At 45.0% G+C, this 14607-nt stretch overlaps 1 protein-coding gene across 6 annotated transcripts in view; it reads right to left on the bottom strand.

Annotated features, from left to right (window-relative positions):
* Window positions 1-395: 395 nt before the first annotated feature.
* The window catches only part of LOC116060428 (6-phosphofructo-2-kinase/fructose-2,6-bisphosphatase-like), a 28574-nt gene continuing 14362 nt past the window's right edge, over window positions 396-14607 (bottom strand). For 4 of the 6 annotated variants that reach the window (XM_031313986.2, XM_031313981.2, XM_031313983.2 and 1 more), the window contains exons 11-15: window positions 2065-2194; window positions 1745-1807; window positions 1461-1525; window positions 822-931; window positions 396-632 (exon numbers count right to left, since the gene is read on the bottom strand). In XM_031313986.2, coding sequence (XP_031169846.1) covers window positions 860-931; window positions 1461-1525; window positions 1745-1807; window positions 2065-2194 — 330 coding nt within the window. In that variant the 3' untranslated portion in view covers window positions 396-632; window positions 822-859. The remainder of the gene's footprint in view (window positions 633-821; window positions 932-1460; window positions 1526-1744; window positions 1808-2064; window positions 2195-14607) is intronic. The other 2 variants (XM_031313984.2, XM_031313985.2) reach the window with 1 other exon arrangement.

Genomic DNA, 14607 nt, shown 5'->3' with positions numbered 1-14607 from the left:
GATGGTGCCAACAGTTAACTTCATTTAATATAGGATGAGGAGTTTTCTTTAGCGGGGTGCAAATGTTCCACCTGAGACTATTTAGCAGAACCACCGTCGCTGCGTCCGGAGCTTAGCGCCGCCCAGGACCATTGGGATTGGTTTAAAGAAATGTAAAAAACCCAGAAAGTTTTTTCTCCTATCCCAGAATGAATCTGTGGTGCAGCCAGACCTTCCTCCACAGCACTGTGGAGACAAGATTGTCTCTGATCATGATTTCATGATTTCATGATGTGTGAATGTGGAGACACGATAACACAGTGCAAACGGCTCAGACTGACAGGTCCAGTTAAAGTAGGAGAGAGGAGGTGCGGAAGAATGAGGGGATGAAGAAAGAAAGAAAGAATAAACAGTGACGCTGGTCATGTGTTCATTGTTCAGCAGTTCATTTGTCTTCTTCGTGTCTCAGACATTTGGCTCGATTAAGAGCTTTACGATGGAAAAGAAATGTCTGTTTCAGACATCACGACGAACACTTTGATTACTTAAATTAGAAAGGACATTTTCCATGAAACCAGCTGGTTGTTTTTCCTCTAGATGTGTTCAGGGACCGTCTCCAACGCCTCCTCTGGCTCTCTGTCCACATCAACGTTCTGAGAGACACAAACACTTTACATCACACTCTGAACTGTATGTTTGTCCCCTAACTTCTGCAGTTTCACTCTGATTTACTGTTAAAATCTCCATTAACAGGCTGTCAGAACAAAGGAGTTTATAAAAATGTTGATTCGTAAATTTACGTTGCTTTTTGTTATAACGTGCACTCACACCGCTGCTGTTACCTCGGTAAGCTTCACTACAGGGTCTCTGTTTTTGTCGCCTAATCAGAGTAATGAAATTGCGGGACAGACGGCTGTAGAACGGGCAAAGTCATAAATCTATCTGGATCTTTCTGTAAAACAACAGGAAGGTCAGGGGGGGATTACATCAGTATGAACGAGTGACGACGGGTATTATATATTATATCTAATAAACAGGGTTTGTATTGGGGATTATTTTTGCTTTCATTAAAGGCACAACGAGTAGATATTACTAATAAACAAAGTGTAGAGTCGTACATCATAGCCCCTCTCAATCATCACTAAATCTACAGACGCAACATTTTCCGCAGATTGTAAACAAATTGAAAAACAAAATATAACTGAAAAGGTTAAAACATCTCCACCCTAAACTGTCCGGTTCTGTTATGACGCACTAGAAGTTCCCCCGCCTGGACTTTCTTATTTCTTTTTTGTTCGAGACGTTTCTGGGCATCGGTCTCTATAGAAACGGAGCGACCTGGTGACAGATCGTACGCACGCACTGACACTGTCGTCAGAGTGAAGTTTTACTGAAGTAGGACACACATTTCAAATGTTTGGTGTAGGGGAACATCTCATCTCAGCCTCTACATGTTCGTGGAAAAAGAAGATAAAGATTACCACAGGTTTGTCTCTGTGTGTGTTGACGGCTTCGATGTTGAGGAAGACGGACTCCACTTTACATCCTGAGAGACAAACAGAGACAAAGAGACGTTAGCATGAGTCTAAGAAAAAGATGATGGGTTAGGGTTAGGTGAACCCAACGGGAGACAGAAAGCTGTCACTGTGAGCAGAGAAATATTATATTTATATATGATAGATGTTGAGAGAGATGATGAATGTTGAAAAACGGACCGGGGATAAGGGTTAGGGATTAGGGGTTAGGGATTAGGGGTTAGGGTTACCGTAGGCGACCGGTGTGAGTTTGAGGACAGTGTGCAGAGGACACTTCAGGTATGGCAGCTCATCTGAAACACAGAGAGACACAGAAAAGACATATTGCTTTAATTATAATATAGATTTATTTAAAAACACTATTTTAACAACACTGTCTGACTTCCTGTCTGTGTCCGGTTGTCTCTTATTGAGTTTGATCAGATTTCCTAAAACAGCTGCTCTCTGTAGTTTTACTTTAATGTGTTAGTTTGTTATTCCTAATTTAATTGTTAACCTTGTCAGGTTTTGGAGGAAAGCATTAAAAGGTTGAAAGAGTAGTTTGTCTCACGAGCAGTTTTGTCCAAGAAGTAGGCGAGCAGACATCTCATCACCGCCTGGTGACAGATGACCAGAACATTTTCCTGTCGCTCCAACTCCATGATGACCGGCTCCAGACGCTGGACCAGGTCCTCATAGGACTGGGAGGGAGGGAGGGAGAGAGAGAGAGAGAGAGAGAGAGAGAGAGAGAGAGAGAGAGAGAGAGAGAGAGAGAGAGAGAGAGAATGTTATGGAGGAACACTAAAAGAATACAAACATTTATTAAGAACAAAAAGGGAACAGCATAACAAAAATCAGCTAAACCTAATCGAAGAATCAATACAGTCCAATCATTTCTGGGAAAATTGGCATAAACTAAACACAAAATCTAAGGAGGAATTAGCAATCCAAAATGCAGATATTTGGACCACTCATTTTACTAACCTTTATGGCAAAATAACAAATAACTCAGGCCAACAGGAAATACAGAGGAAATTAAAAATCCTTGAATCAGCAATTAAAGACTACCAGAACCCCAGTGACACCCTGATTCAGATTCAGATTCAGATTCACTTTATTAGCCATTTGCAGTGTAACCCACATTGGAAAAAATGTGCAAGGAGCTCAAAGTGCAAGGTCAACACATAAAAGGGCACAACATACAAACAGACAAGCAAATGCCACATAAAACCTCAATATTAAAATACTATACAATAAAAACCCATACATAAATTTAAAGTGCCTAGTTTAAGGTGTTTGTTTAAAGTAATCACAGCTTGTGGAAAGAAACTGTTTAAATGGCGATCAGTAGAACATTTGACAGAACGATACCTTCTCCCTGAGGGAAGCATCTCAAAGAAAGGACCTGCTGGATGGCCTGAGGCATCGTTAGCCAGTTGTAAAGCTCGATTCAAGAGTCTAGCTTTATATGTGACCTCCAGGAGCGGTAAAGTGCAGCCAATAATTCTGCTGGCTGAGCGAACAACTTTATTTAAAGCCTTCTTCTCTTTCAGAGTAAGATTACCAAACCACACGGTAATACAACTGGTTAGGACACTCTCAATTACACAATAGTAAAAGTTCAAAAGAATCTTAGTATTTTGAGTAAACTCTCGAAGCCTACGTAAAAAGAAGAGGCGCTGTCTCGCTTTCTTAGCGATGTTAGTTGTATTAGAGCTCCAATTCAAATCATGAGAAAGAGTCACACCCAAGAATTTACATTTCTCAATAATCTGCACATCAGAATCATGGATAGTAATAGGCAACTGATTCCTATTGTAACAAAAATCAATAACAAATTCATAAGTTTTTGAAGTGTTCAAAAGCAAGTTGTTTTCTTTACTCCATTGAACAACATTCTCCACCTCCTCGCTATCATGAGATTCATCATTTGAACTGATCAGCCCAATGATAGTTGTATCATCGGCATATTTGATTATCACATTATTATCATGAGATGCTGTGAGGTCATGAGTATACAATGTAAACAGCAGGGGGCTCAAAATATACCCCTGCGGTGAACCAGTGCTAACATACAGCTCATCTGAAATACAACCATTGATTTTGACCCTTTGTGGTCGACAAGTCAAAAAATTTAAAATCTATTTACAAATGGCATCATCAAGTCCAAGACATTTCAATTTGTGAATGAGCTTTGTTGGGACCATTGCATTAAAAGCTGAACTGTAGTCTATGAATAGCATTCTAGCATATGATTTATGTACATCTAGATGCTTGTAGACAGAGTTTAAAGCAAAGGAAATGCAGTCCTCAACACTTCTGTTTTTCCTATAAGCAAATTGTAGTGGGTCCACAGACACAGGGATTTGATCTCTGATAGAATCCAACACCAACCGCTCAAAGGTTTTCATCAGGACAGATGTGAGGGCCACTGGCCGATAGTCATTTCGACACGTCACAGGTGTCTTCTTGGGCACTGGAATTATGATTGATCTTTTAAAGCTAGCTGGAACAGTGCACTTCTCCAGTGACATGTTGAAAAGATCTGTCAGAACAGGAGCAAGTGGCTCGGAGCACAATTTAAGGACACGGGGAGGAATACAATCCGGTCCAGGTACCTTCCTAACCTTCGTCCTGGCCAGAACCCTCTGGACATCCTCTTGAATGATGGTAAAACTCTGCTCATTACAAGCAGGAAAAACAACAGGTTCAACATTTCCGATTTCAAAACGACAATAAAAATCATTTAGTTCATTTGACAAGGATGGATCAACATTAATGATAGATCCTCCTTTAGGTTTCCAAGCAGTGATAGAATTTAACCCTTGCTACATACGTCGTGGGTCCCCCTCCATAAAATGACCCTCTATCTTAGCTCCATAGGCTCGTTTAGCAGCTTTTATGGACCTCTCCAAAGAATATCTGGACAGCTTATAAGCAGCAGTATTACCAGATATAAAAGCCACGGCCCGCTGTTGCATTTTCCTATTCACATCCGCATTGTACCACGGGTTCTGACTAGCATGCCATTTTATTACCTTTTTTGGAACACAGCAATCAATGCAAAAGTCAATGTACCCAGTCACTGCATCACAATACTCGTCCAAATTTTCTGAATGGAACACAGGCTAATCAGTAGCATCAAAGCATCCTTGTAGTTTCACTTCACTCTCCTTCGTCCAGCACTGAACAATACATGACGAAGGTTTTGATTGTTTACTCCTCTGTATATATGTAGAAAGAAGTAACACAGAGGAGTGATCTGATTTTCCAAAGGCTGGTCTGAGGTCTCTAAACTCCACACAGGAACATCACCGAAAACTCCCGTGGGAGATAAAAGGGGCGCCATTTCAAAATAAGACATTCCAAGTTAACGTTACAAGTTTTGTTCACGATGACACAATCCGTGCACCAAAGTTTGTTAATTAAAAAACACACACCACCTTTTGATTTTCCGGTACGCTCCTTCACCCTGTCCGAGCAGTGGACAGAGAAGCCCGGCGGCTGGAAAGAAGAATCCGGCACGTCGCTATGTAGCCACGTCTCTGTCAGACAGTACACCGAGCAGTCCCGGGCCTCGCGCTGGGTCTTGATGCGGCTCAGCAAGTCGTCCGTTTTGTTCGGCAATGACTGGACATTCGCCAGGTAGATGGACGGCAGCGGGATCCTCGACTGGCGGCCGCGCAGCTTCACAAGCAGCCCTCCTCGCTTCCATTGGTGTCTGCACTTCCGCCACTGATGGCCTGTAGCGTCCCCACTCAGGGGCTCAGCTGTGCGGCGTGTGTGGCGATACCTCCGCCCAGTCCCTTCGCTCTGCTCCCGACCTCCGCGGCCCGACTCCTGGCCTTGTTTGCCTCGAGTGGGGCGCGCATCGAAGTCAGCATACCTCAGTCCAGTATTAACAGATGACAAACCACAAACTTCCTCACGAATCCTCAGAAGTGTCTCACGGCCATAACTTAAAGTGGCAAGTGCATCAAAGACAAAGACAAACATAAAACAGACAGCACACAGGAGAGCTCTTGCTACGGCGCCATGTCTCGGCGCCATCTTAGGATCTCTCTACTCTATACTATGTGTGATTACAGAACAAGACCTAACAGACAAAATGAAAAAGCTTAAACTCCGAAAGGCCTGTGGTGCTGACTCCATTTTAAATGAAATGATCAAATACACAGATAATAAATTCAAATTGGTCATTCTAAAAGCTTTCAATAGCATCCTAAATTCAGGTATTTTCACAGCTTTTTGGAACCAAGGACTGATAACCCCAATACACAAAAAGTTTGACCCACATAACTACAGAGGAATCTGTGTGACCAGTAACCTGGCAAAACTATTCTGCAGTATTATTAATGGCAGAATCCTAAAATTCATTAGTGAACGCAATATCCTGAGCAAAAGTCAAATAGGATTTCTCCCAAAATATTGAACTTCAGACCAGAACAAAGGAAAAATGTTTTCATGTTTTGTAGACTTTAAAAAAACATTTGATTCAGTTTGGCATGATGGTCTTTTCTATAAATTTATTGAAATGGGTATTGGAGGAAACATATGATATCATAAAATCTATACAAACAACAAATGTTCAGTTAAAATTGGCCACCAACAAACACATTTCTTTCCTCAAGAACGTGGCGTGAAACAGGGATGCTGCCTGTTCCCAACTCTGTTCAACATTTATATAAATGAATTGGCAAAAGATCTGGAACTGTCTACATCCCCTGGTATCACTCTGGGAGATACTCACATCAAATGTTTGTTATATGCTGATGATGTAGTCCTGCTGTCCCCTACAAAGAAGGCCTACAACAACACCTGGACCTCCTGCACAGTTTCTGTCAGACCTGGGCTCTGACTGTCAACAAATCAAGAAGAGCATTTTATACAATTAAAAGAAAAATCAAAACAGACATACCAATTAAAATTTGGTTAAAAATATTCAAATCAGTAATAGAACCCATCGCTCTATATTGCAGCGAAATATGGGCCCGCTCAGTAGACATTTAAAATGTACTGACTGGGACAATCACCCAATTGAGAAATTCCATGTAGAATTTTGTAGAAACCTTCTACACCTACCAAGACACATCCTAAATAATGCCTGCCGAGCAGATCTAGGCCAATATCCCCTCCAAATTACAATTGAAAAAAGATCCATCATATTCTACAACCACCTGAAAACACGTGACCCGCATAGTTTCCACTACAAAGCACTAAGATACAAAGAGAGAAACGTAGAGAAAAGTCCTCTCAGTCAGCTAGCGCTGTCCTTCAGCTCCCTCACCTGACAGCCCCCAGAGCCTCAGGACAACCCCCCCCCCCCCTCAGCTCTCTCACCTCACAGCCCCAAGAGCCTCAGGACTCAGCTCTCTCACCTCACAGCCCCCAGAGCCTCAGGACTCACCTGACAGCCCCCAGAGCCTCAGGACTCAGCTCTCTCACCTGACAGCCCCCAGAGCCTCAGGCCCCCCCCCCCCCTCAGCTCTCTCACCTCACAGCCCCCAGAGCCTCAGGACCCCCCCCCTCACCTCACAGCCCCCAGAGCCTCAGGACCCCCCCCTCAGCTCTCTCACCTCACAGCCCCCAGAGCCTCAGGACACCCCCCCCTCACCTGACAGCCCCCAGAGCCTCAGGACACCCCCCCCCTCAGCTCCCTCACCTGAGAGCCCCCAGAGCCTCAGGACCCCCCCCCCTTAAGCTCCCTCACCTGACATTCCCCAGAGCCTCAGGACCCCCCCCCCCTCAGCTCCCTTACCTCACAGCCCCCAGAGCCTCAGCCCCCCCCCCCAGCTCCCTCACCTCACAGCCCCCAGGGCCTCAGGACACCCCCCCCCTCACCCCTCAGCCCCCTCACCTGACAGCCCCCAGAGCCTCAGGACCCCCCCTCCCCCCTCAGCACCCTCACCTGACAGCCCCAAGAGCCTCAGCCCCTCCCCCCCCAGCTCCCTCGCCTCACAGCCCCCAGAGCCTCAGGACACCCCCCAGAGCCTCAGGACCCCCCCCCCCTCCCTCAGCTGACAGCCCCCAGAGCCTCAGGACACCCCCCCCTCCGCCCCCTGACCTGAAAGCCCCCAGAGCCTCAGGACACCCCCCCCTCACCTCACAGCCCCCAGCGCCTCAGGACCCCCCCCCCTCCCTCAGCTGACAGCCCCCAGAGCCTCAGGACACCCCCCCTCCGCCCCCTGACCTCACAGCCCCCAGAGCCTCAGGACACCCCCCCCCCCCCTCAGCCCCCTCACCTGACAGACCCCAGAGCCTCAGGACACCCCCCCTCACAGCCCCCAGAGCCTCAGGACACCCCCCCCCTCAGTCCCCTGACCTGACAGCCCCCAGAGCTTTAGGACACCCCCCCCCCTCAGATCCCTCACCTCACAGCCCCCAGAGCCTCAGGACCCCCCCTCCCCCTCAGATCCCTCACCTCACAGCCCCCAGAGCCTCAGGACCCCCCCCTCTCAGCTCCCTCACCTGACAGCCCCCAGACCCTCAGGACACCCCCCCAAACCATCCGGCCCAACAAAATCATCTGCAGACAAAAAGACACTACTGAACGTCAAAGCCAAATGGATTGTTACCTAGCCCTAAACCGAGAGTACACAGTAGCTGAATACTTGAGCACCATACGTGACCACAGACTCAGAAAGACTCCGAGCAGGTCCAGGCTGAGTGGACACAGTCTGGCTGTGGAAACCGGCCGCCACAGACAGACCTGGCTGTGGCCCCCATCACCCTCCACAACCTCACAGACCCAGCTCACACCCTGCCAGCCCCCATCACCCTCCACCACCTCACAGACCCAGCCCCCATCACCCTCCACCTTCTTATGCACAAGGCAGCCACCCTAACCCTAACCCCAGAACCAGACCTGCCCCGCCCTTATTCCCCAGGCCTCACCCTGGACCCCACCTAGACATAACAGTCTCAAGTTTTATAAGTTTAACTACTATCCACTTTTAATTAGGGCTGTTTTGTAGTTGATCGACTATTCAATTCAGGTCTTAAATTATAAGGCTATTATTACCAGATTTATTTTATTTTTCATATTTTATTTTAACTTATTTATTTCTATTTACTCTTTAGCTTCCAGTGCAGAGTGAGTTAGCCTTTTCTTATTGGTCATTACTTAAAATGAGGAGTACATCTCTGGCAACACAATAATCCATAATTTGTTTCGGTCCCTCATATAAAAACTAAACCCTTTGTCTAACCCTAACCCTGTAACTCATCTGCAAATAGTTAAACGGAAGATACCATTTAGAAAATGTATTCTATTACTACTTTAATCAAGGACAGCCCTACCTCTCATTTATTACTTATTACTGTAGGTTTATCTCTTTTTAAAACTGTATTTGTATTTGCTAACAATGAAGCCATTTACTGTCTCCATGTGGAATATTCAGGGCCTTAACTCTTCATTGTTTGGATGTAAAAGTGAAACCCCTGAATTCAAAGACAACACCAAAGACACAGACACCATCATCCTCCAGGAGACCTGGTGTAGACCTGGCTCTGTCACTCACTGTCCCCCAAACTACAGAGAAATCATGCTGTCATCAGTCAAACTCCCTGCTGTTAAACGAGGGAGGGACTCAGGAGGGATTATTATCTGGTACAAAGATGAAATATCAAAGTACATCACCCCTATAAAATATGAACGCTCACACATTTGGCTTAAAATAAAACAAGACATCACTAACCCTCCGACAGACATATTCTTGTGTGCTGTATGCATCCCCCCTAGTGACTCCCCGTACCATGATGAAGACATCTTCCCCCTTCTCCATTAGCAGATCTGCAGCTTCCAGGCCCAGGGAAGTGTGCTAATCTGTGGAGACCTGAACGCACGTACTGGCTCTCTCCCTGACTACAACATAGAGCTAGGTAACAGTCATATATTTGGACACAACTATCCACAAAACAGAACTAACCTTCCTCTTTCCAACTCTGACGCCCAGACCAATAAGAACGGCAGAGAGTTACTGCAGCTCTGTCAAAGCCTGGGTCTGTACATCGTCAACGGTAGGTTACGAGGAGACTCTTTAGGTAGAAATACTTTTTGCTCACCTCTTGGCAACAGCACCGTTGATTACATGTTAACAGATTTAGACCCTTTCTCTCTCAGTGCATTCACAGTTAAACCATTGACCCCTCTGTCTGACCACAGCCAAATTACTGTTTCTCAGAAGGTCAGTGACCAACAACACCACCCCCCCACAGCTCAGTAAGCTGTTTAACATCAGAAAATCATACAGATGGGCCGAAAACAGCACAGAAGAGTTCCAGAAAGCAATCAGCTCAACCGAAATTCAAACACTACTAGATACCTTTCTGGACACCACATATGTACACAGTCAAGAAGGCCTAAATAATGCAGTCAGACATGTCAATCACATCATCATGCAAACTGCAAAAAAATCACAATTGAAATTATCCAAAAATAAACCTAAGAATCCCAAAGATGATAATTGGTTTGACAAAGAATGTAAAGAAATTAGACAAAATGTTAAGAGATTATCTAACCAAAAACACAGAGATCCAGGAAATGTAGACTTACGCCTTCTTTACTGTGCCACACTTAAACACTACAAACGTACACTCAGAATCAAAAAAGCACAACACACACACACACACACACACACACACACACACACAAACAACTGACATTAATTGAGGAGTCCATTAACACAAATCAATTCTGGGAAAAATGGAAAAAACTTAAAAAATCCAAACCTGTAGAATTGGCGATACAGAATGGAGACATTTTGAAACACTCTATGAGCTACTACCAAGGAACCCAGACCCAAATCAAAACCAAATTATAACTAAACTGAATGAACTAGAATTGACTGTAAAAGACAACCAGAATCCTCTCGACGCCCCCATTAATGAACAGGAACTAAGAGACAAACTCCAGGCACTAAAACCCAAAAAAGCCAGCGGGCTCGATGACATCATGAACGAGATGCTGAAATACACCAGCCCACAATTCCAATTGGCCGTTCTGAAACTCTTTAATTTGATTCTGAATGTAGGTTACCTCCCTGACATCTGGAATCATGGTCTCATCACACCAATATACACATCTGGAGATAAATCTGACCCAAATAATTACAGAGGCATCTGTGTGAACAGTAATCTGGGGAAGCTCCTTTGTAGCATCATCAACTCCAGACTCATAAACTTCCTTACCAAACACAATACCTTGAGTAAAAGTCAAATTGGATTTGTACCAAAACACCGTACTTCAGATCATATTTACACCCTACACACCCTGATAGACAAACATGTTCACCAAAACAATAACAAAATCTTTGCATGTTTCATAGATTTCAAAAAGGCATTTGACTCTATTTGGCACAGTGGTCTATTCTACAAAGTTATTGAATCTGGTGTAGGGGGTAAAACATATGACATCATTAAATCAATGTACACTAACAATAAGTGCAGTATTAAAATTGGCAACAAAAGAACAACATTCTTCTGTCAGAAGCGTGGAGTGAGACAGGGCTGCTGTTTGAGTCCCACTCTATTCAACATCTATATTAACCAGCTGACCACCATCCTAGAGACATCAGCAGCACCTGGTCTCACTCTACACGACTCTGAGATCAAGTTCCTGCTCTATGCAGATGACCTGGTTCTGTTGTCCCCTACAGAACAGGGCTTACAGCAGAACCTGGACCTGCTGGAGCAGTACTGCCAGACCTGGGCCCTGGCAGTAAACACTCAAAAGACAAAGATAATGACTTTTCAAAAAAGATCCAGATCTCAAGGAAACACACACAGCTTCACATTAGGAACACATAAATTAGACAAGGGGTTGCCATGGTTACCGAACTGTTTCACAACAAAATGACAAGCTCTTGAGATACTTTCTACATTTACGGTGCTTTCATGGTGAAATGTTCAATTTACAATTTCAACTCCTGACACGAAGAACATAAAACGGAGAGGATGTTTTTGAGACCAAGACCAATAAAATCCGTTCATTATTTCCTCAAATATGAACACAAAGAAGACAACTGACAGCACCAACGGAACGCTAACGTTTGCTAGCTTGTTACGGTAACGTTAACATTATGACCAAAAACAAACACATTGACACAAACAGCCCAGTCTCACGGCAGTTCGTGAAATGGTTACGTTATTGAATCTATTGATTCGTGAACAGGACATGATTGTCATTTTTTTCGTGTGGTGATTACGAATCTTAATTTAATGTATTTAAATGGGAAGCATATTTCGTGATCATAGCACGACAACGGTAGGGAGTATGAAAAGCAGAAAATCCGCGTAGGGAGGTTGGTTCAGTTCAGTTCAGTTTATTCTTTGTCCCAGAAGGGCAATTTCTGTGCAGGAGGAAAACATCACATGAACAATATACAACACAAACCACACAACAATTAACTTAAAAACAGCAGCTTCAGCCTGAGTTAAGAATGAATAGTAGCAGAGTTGTGTTGGAAACATAATGAAAGTAAAAAAACTACAAAAACTCCTACAATAAATAATAATAAAGATAAATAAATAAATATAGGGGTAATTAATATAAGCAAGGGCTATCACCTCCTCTTAGCTGAGTTTAGTGCCTGAATGGAACGAGGAATAAAAGAGTTTTTGTATCTCCGTTTCAGAGCCGAGGGGCTACTAAAACAGATGTATACAAGAGTGACGAACAGCTGGGGAAACTCACGGGGCAGGTAGTGAGGACGAAGTGAAACCGTGAGCAGTTCAACATCAGGAGTGCAGAGTTTATCTCTAACAATGGCCGATTTACACCAGCGCTCATTCACATAGAGACACACCCCCTCACCCATCGACTTGCCGGTAATTGTTGCGTCTCTGTCCAGCTGAATGGGCGACCCAAACCCGCATATTCCTAGGTCACTGTCCAAGTCTCTATCCAACCGCCAAGCCTCCGTAAACGCAAGAATGCAGGCATCTCTGAACTCATGAGAGTAACAAGCCTGTGCTTCAAGCTCATCAGTTTTATTCCGCAGAGACTGGATTGGGAAAGAATGATAGACGGCAAGGAAATGCGCGAGAGTGAGTGGCTTTTCACCCTGAGGTGAACGCCTCCTCTACGCCCCCGCTTCCTGGTTTTAGTTTTACAGTGTGATCCATGGCCCTGTTGTCCGATTGACCGTGCCGGGTCCGAACTCGGTGAATATAAATCCGTCAGTGGGTCCGTGACATGCCTCCAGCGTAAAAGGAGCTCCCTGGGGTACTGGATCCTGATTGAGTGAAGTGGAGACGACAGGTCACCAAAACTCCAAACTGGTTGAACCGCCAGCCATAGCAGGAGTAGAGCCCAAAATTCCATCTTGGTTCACCAAACGGCGTGAGTGTGAATATAGAAAACAAAGGCTTACTATCGCATGCCAATACTGCTTGTTGCTGAGATTGAGGCTAATAAACTCAAGGTTAGGACGACAAACAAACAAACACACAGACACAGATCCTTGCTGCCAGTCGCTGCACGAGCAAGTGCCTGAGCTTTCGGGGTGGTAGATGGGTCAAACAATACAGGACTTTCACCCTGGAGACTGGGGTTCGCGTCCGGCGTGTTGCAGTTCACTGCGGGTGACGGTTCCTTTCCCAGTTATTCTCTTCCTAACCTCAACCGTACCGTTGTTGTGGCGTTTCATGTCCCCGTTGTTGTGTGCCACAGAGACCGCGGATCGTGTCCCTGCGCACAGGGATCGCATCCCCGTGTGGCGGTCCCTCCCGTTGTAGTTGCCGGCATGTGGCATTTAGCTAATTTCCCCGTTGTGGCCGCGTGTGGCGGTCCGTCCTGTTGTTGTCACTGGCGTGTGGCATTTATTTTCCCCATTGTGGCGTTTAATTTCCCCGTTGTTGCGTCCCCCAGAGCAGCCCAGTGTCATGGCAGTTCGTGAAATGGTAACGTTCGAAAATCGTGACCTGTACACGAGATAAACAAGAAAATCGTGACCTGTACACGAATCAATAAATCAAAATAACGTGACAATTTCACGAACTGGCATGAGACTGGGTTGGACACGAAACACCGAACACTAATCAACGTTACAAGGATCAATTGGTAACGTTGACCTACCGTCGGTCCGAGTGAATGGATGCGGCAATGGAGGACGGCCCCACTATCAGCCATCTAACATTACCGGTAAAAGATTTGGATCTGCCACTTTGGCCACGGACACTGACGGATATGAGATCCAGTATCCAGTATCTCCCCTAAAAGATAGTAAGTCCTTCAAAACAAAAGCCCTCCAGCACTCACCTGAGAGGATCATTGCAGATTTTACCATGAAAGCAAACTGTAGGGTCAAAAGCAACCTGCTTTTCTTCACCCATCATCCTCCTGCATGGCATGCAGCCTGGAAAATAGCCTCGATAATTTCTACAAACACTTCCAGTCAATGACAAGTGTAGCAGAAAAGAAGAAGAAAGGAAACTTCAAAGAAGAGACCTTGACCTGCCTTCACAACATCCAGCAGTTGAGCCAAGCAGTATGGTCCTACAGCAGAAGGCTGAAATCCACAAGCTGTACCAGGCCATGAAGGAGCTGGAGGAAGACAACCAGGTCCTGAGGTTAGCCCTTTGCAGAGTGATGGAGGATCTCACCCAACACTCCCCCATCCAGAGCAACCAGCTGCAGGCTCTACAGGCTCTACAGGCTGAGGTCCATGCCCTGAGAGAAGGGTTAGGGTTAGCTAATCTTGTTATAAGTGTTTACTGTTGTTTGTGTAGTATTTCAAATTGTATTTTATGTAATTTCTAAACTGTATGTATGTATTCTAGCCCTCCTTCCCTTGCCACTTGTCAGGCAGCCATTGTAAATAAGAACCTGTTTTTAATGACTTGCCTGTAAAAAGCTAATAATAATAAAATAAAATAACTACCGACAACCGTCATGGAGAAACCAATCAAAAGCTTTGGGCACTGGTATTATGCAAACTTCGAAGACTCAAAGCAGATCCAACAGCTGAAAGAGGACACACTTACTGGCATGACCGCCACTCTCCCAGGGAAGCTGAACGTTTGGTGACTCTAATTTCGGTTGCTACCCGGTCTGATTCGGCGCCTGACAATGTACGAGGTTGCTATTTCCCTTTTCAGCAAAATGGAGAGGCTG

Source organism: Sander lucioperca, chromosome 12 (assembly GCF_008315115.2).
Source record: "Sander lucioperca isolate FBNREF2018 chromosome 12, SLUC_FBN_1.2, whole genome shotgun sequence".
NCBI classification, from domain to species: Eukaryota; Metazoa; Chordata; class Actinopteri; order Perciformes; family Percidae; genus Sander; species Sander lucioperca.
This window is presented reverse-complemented; position numbering and strand designations above follow the sequence as displayed.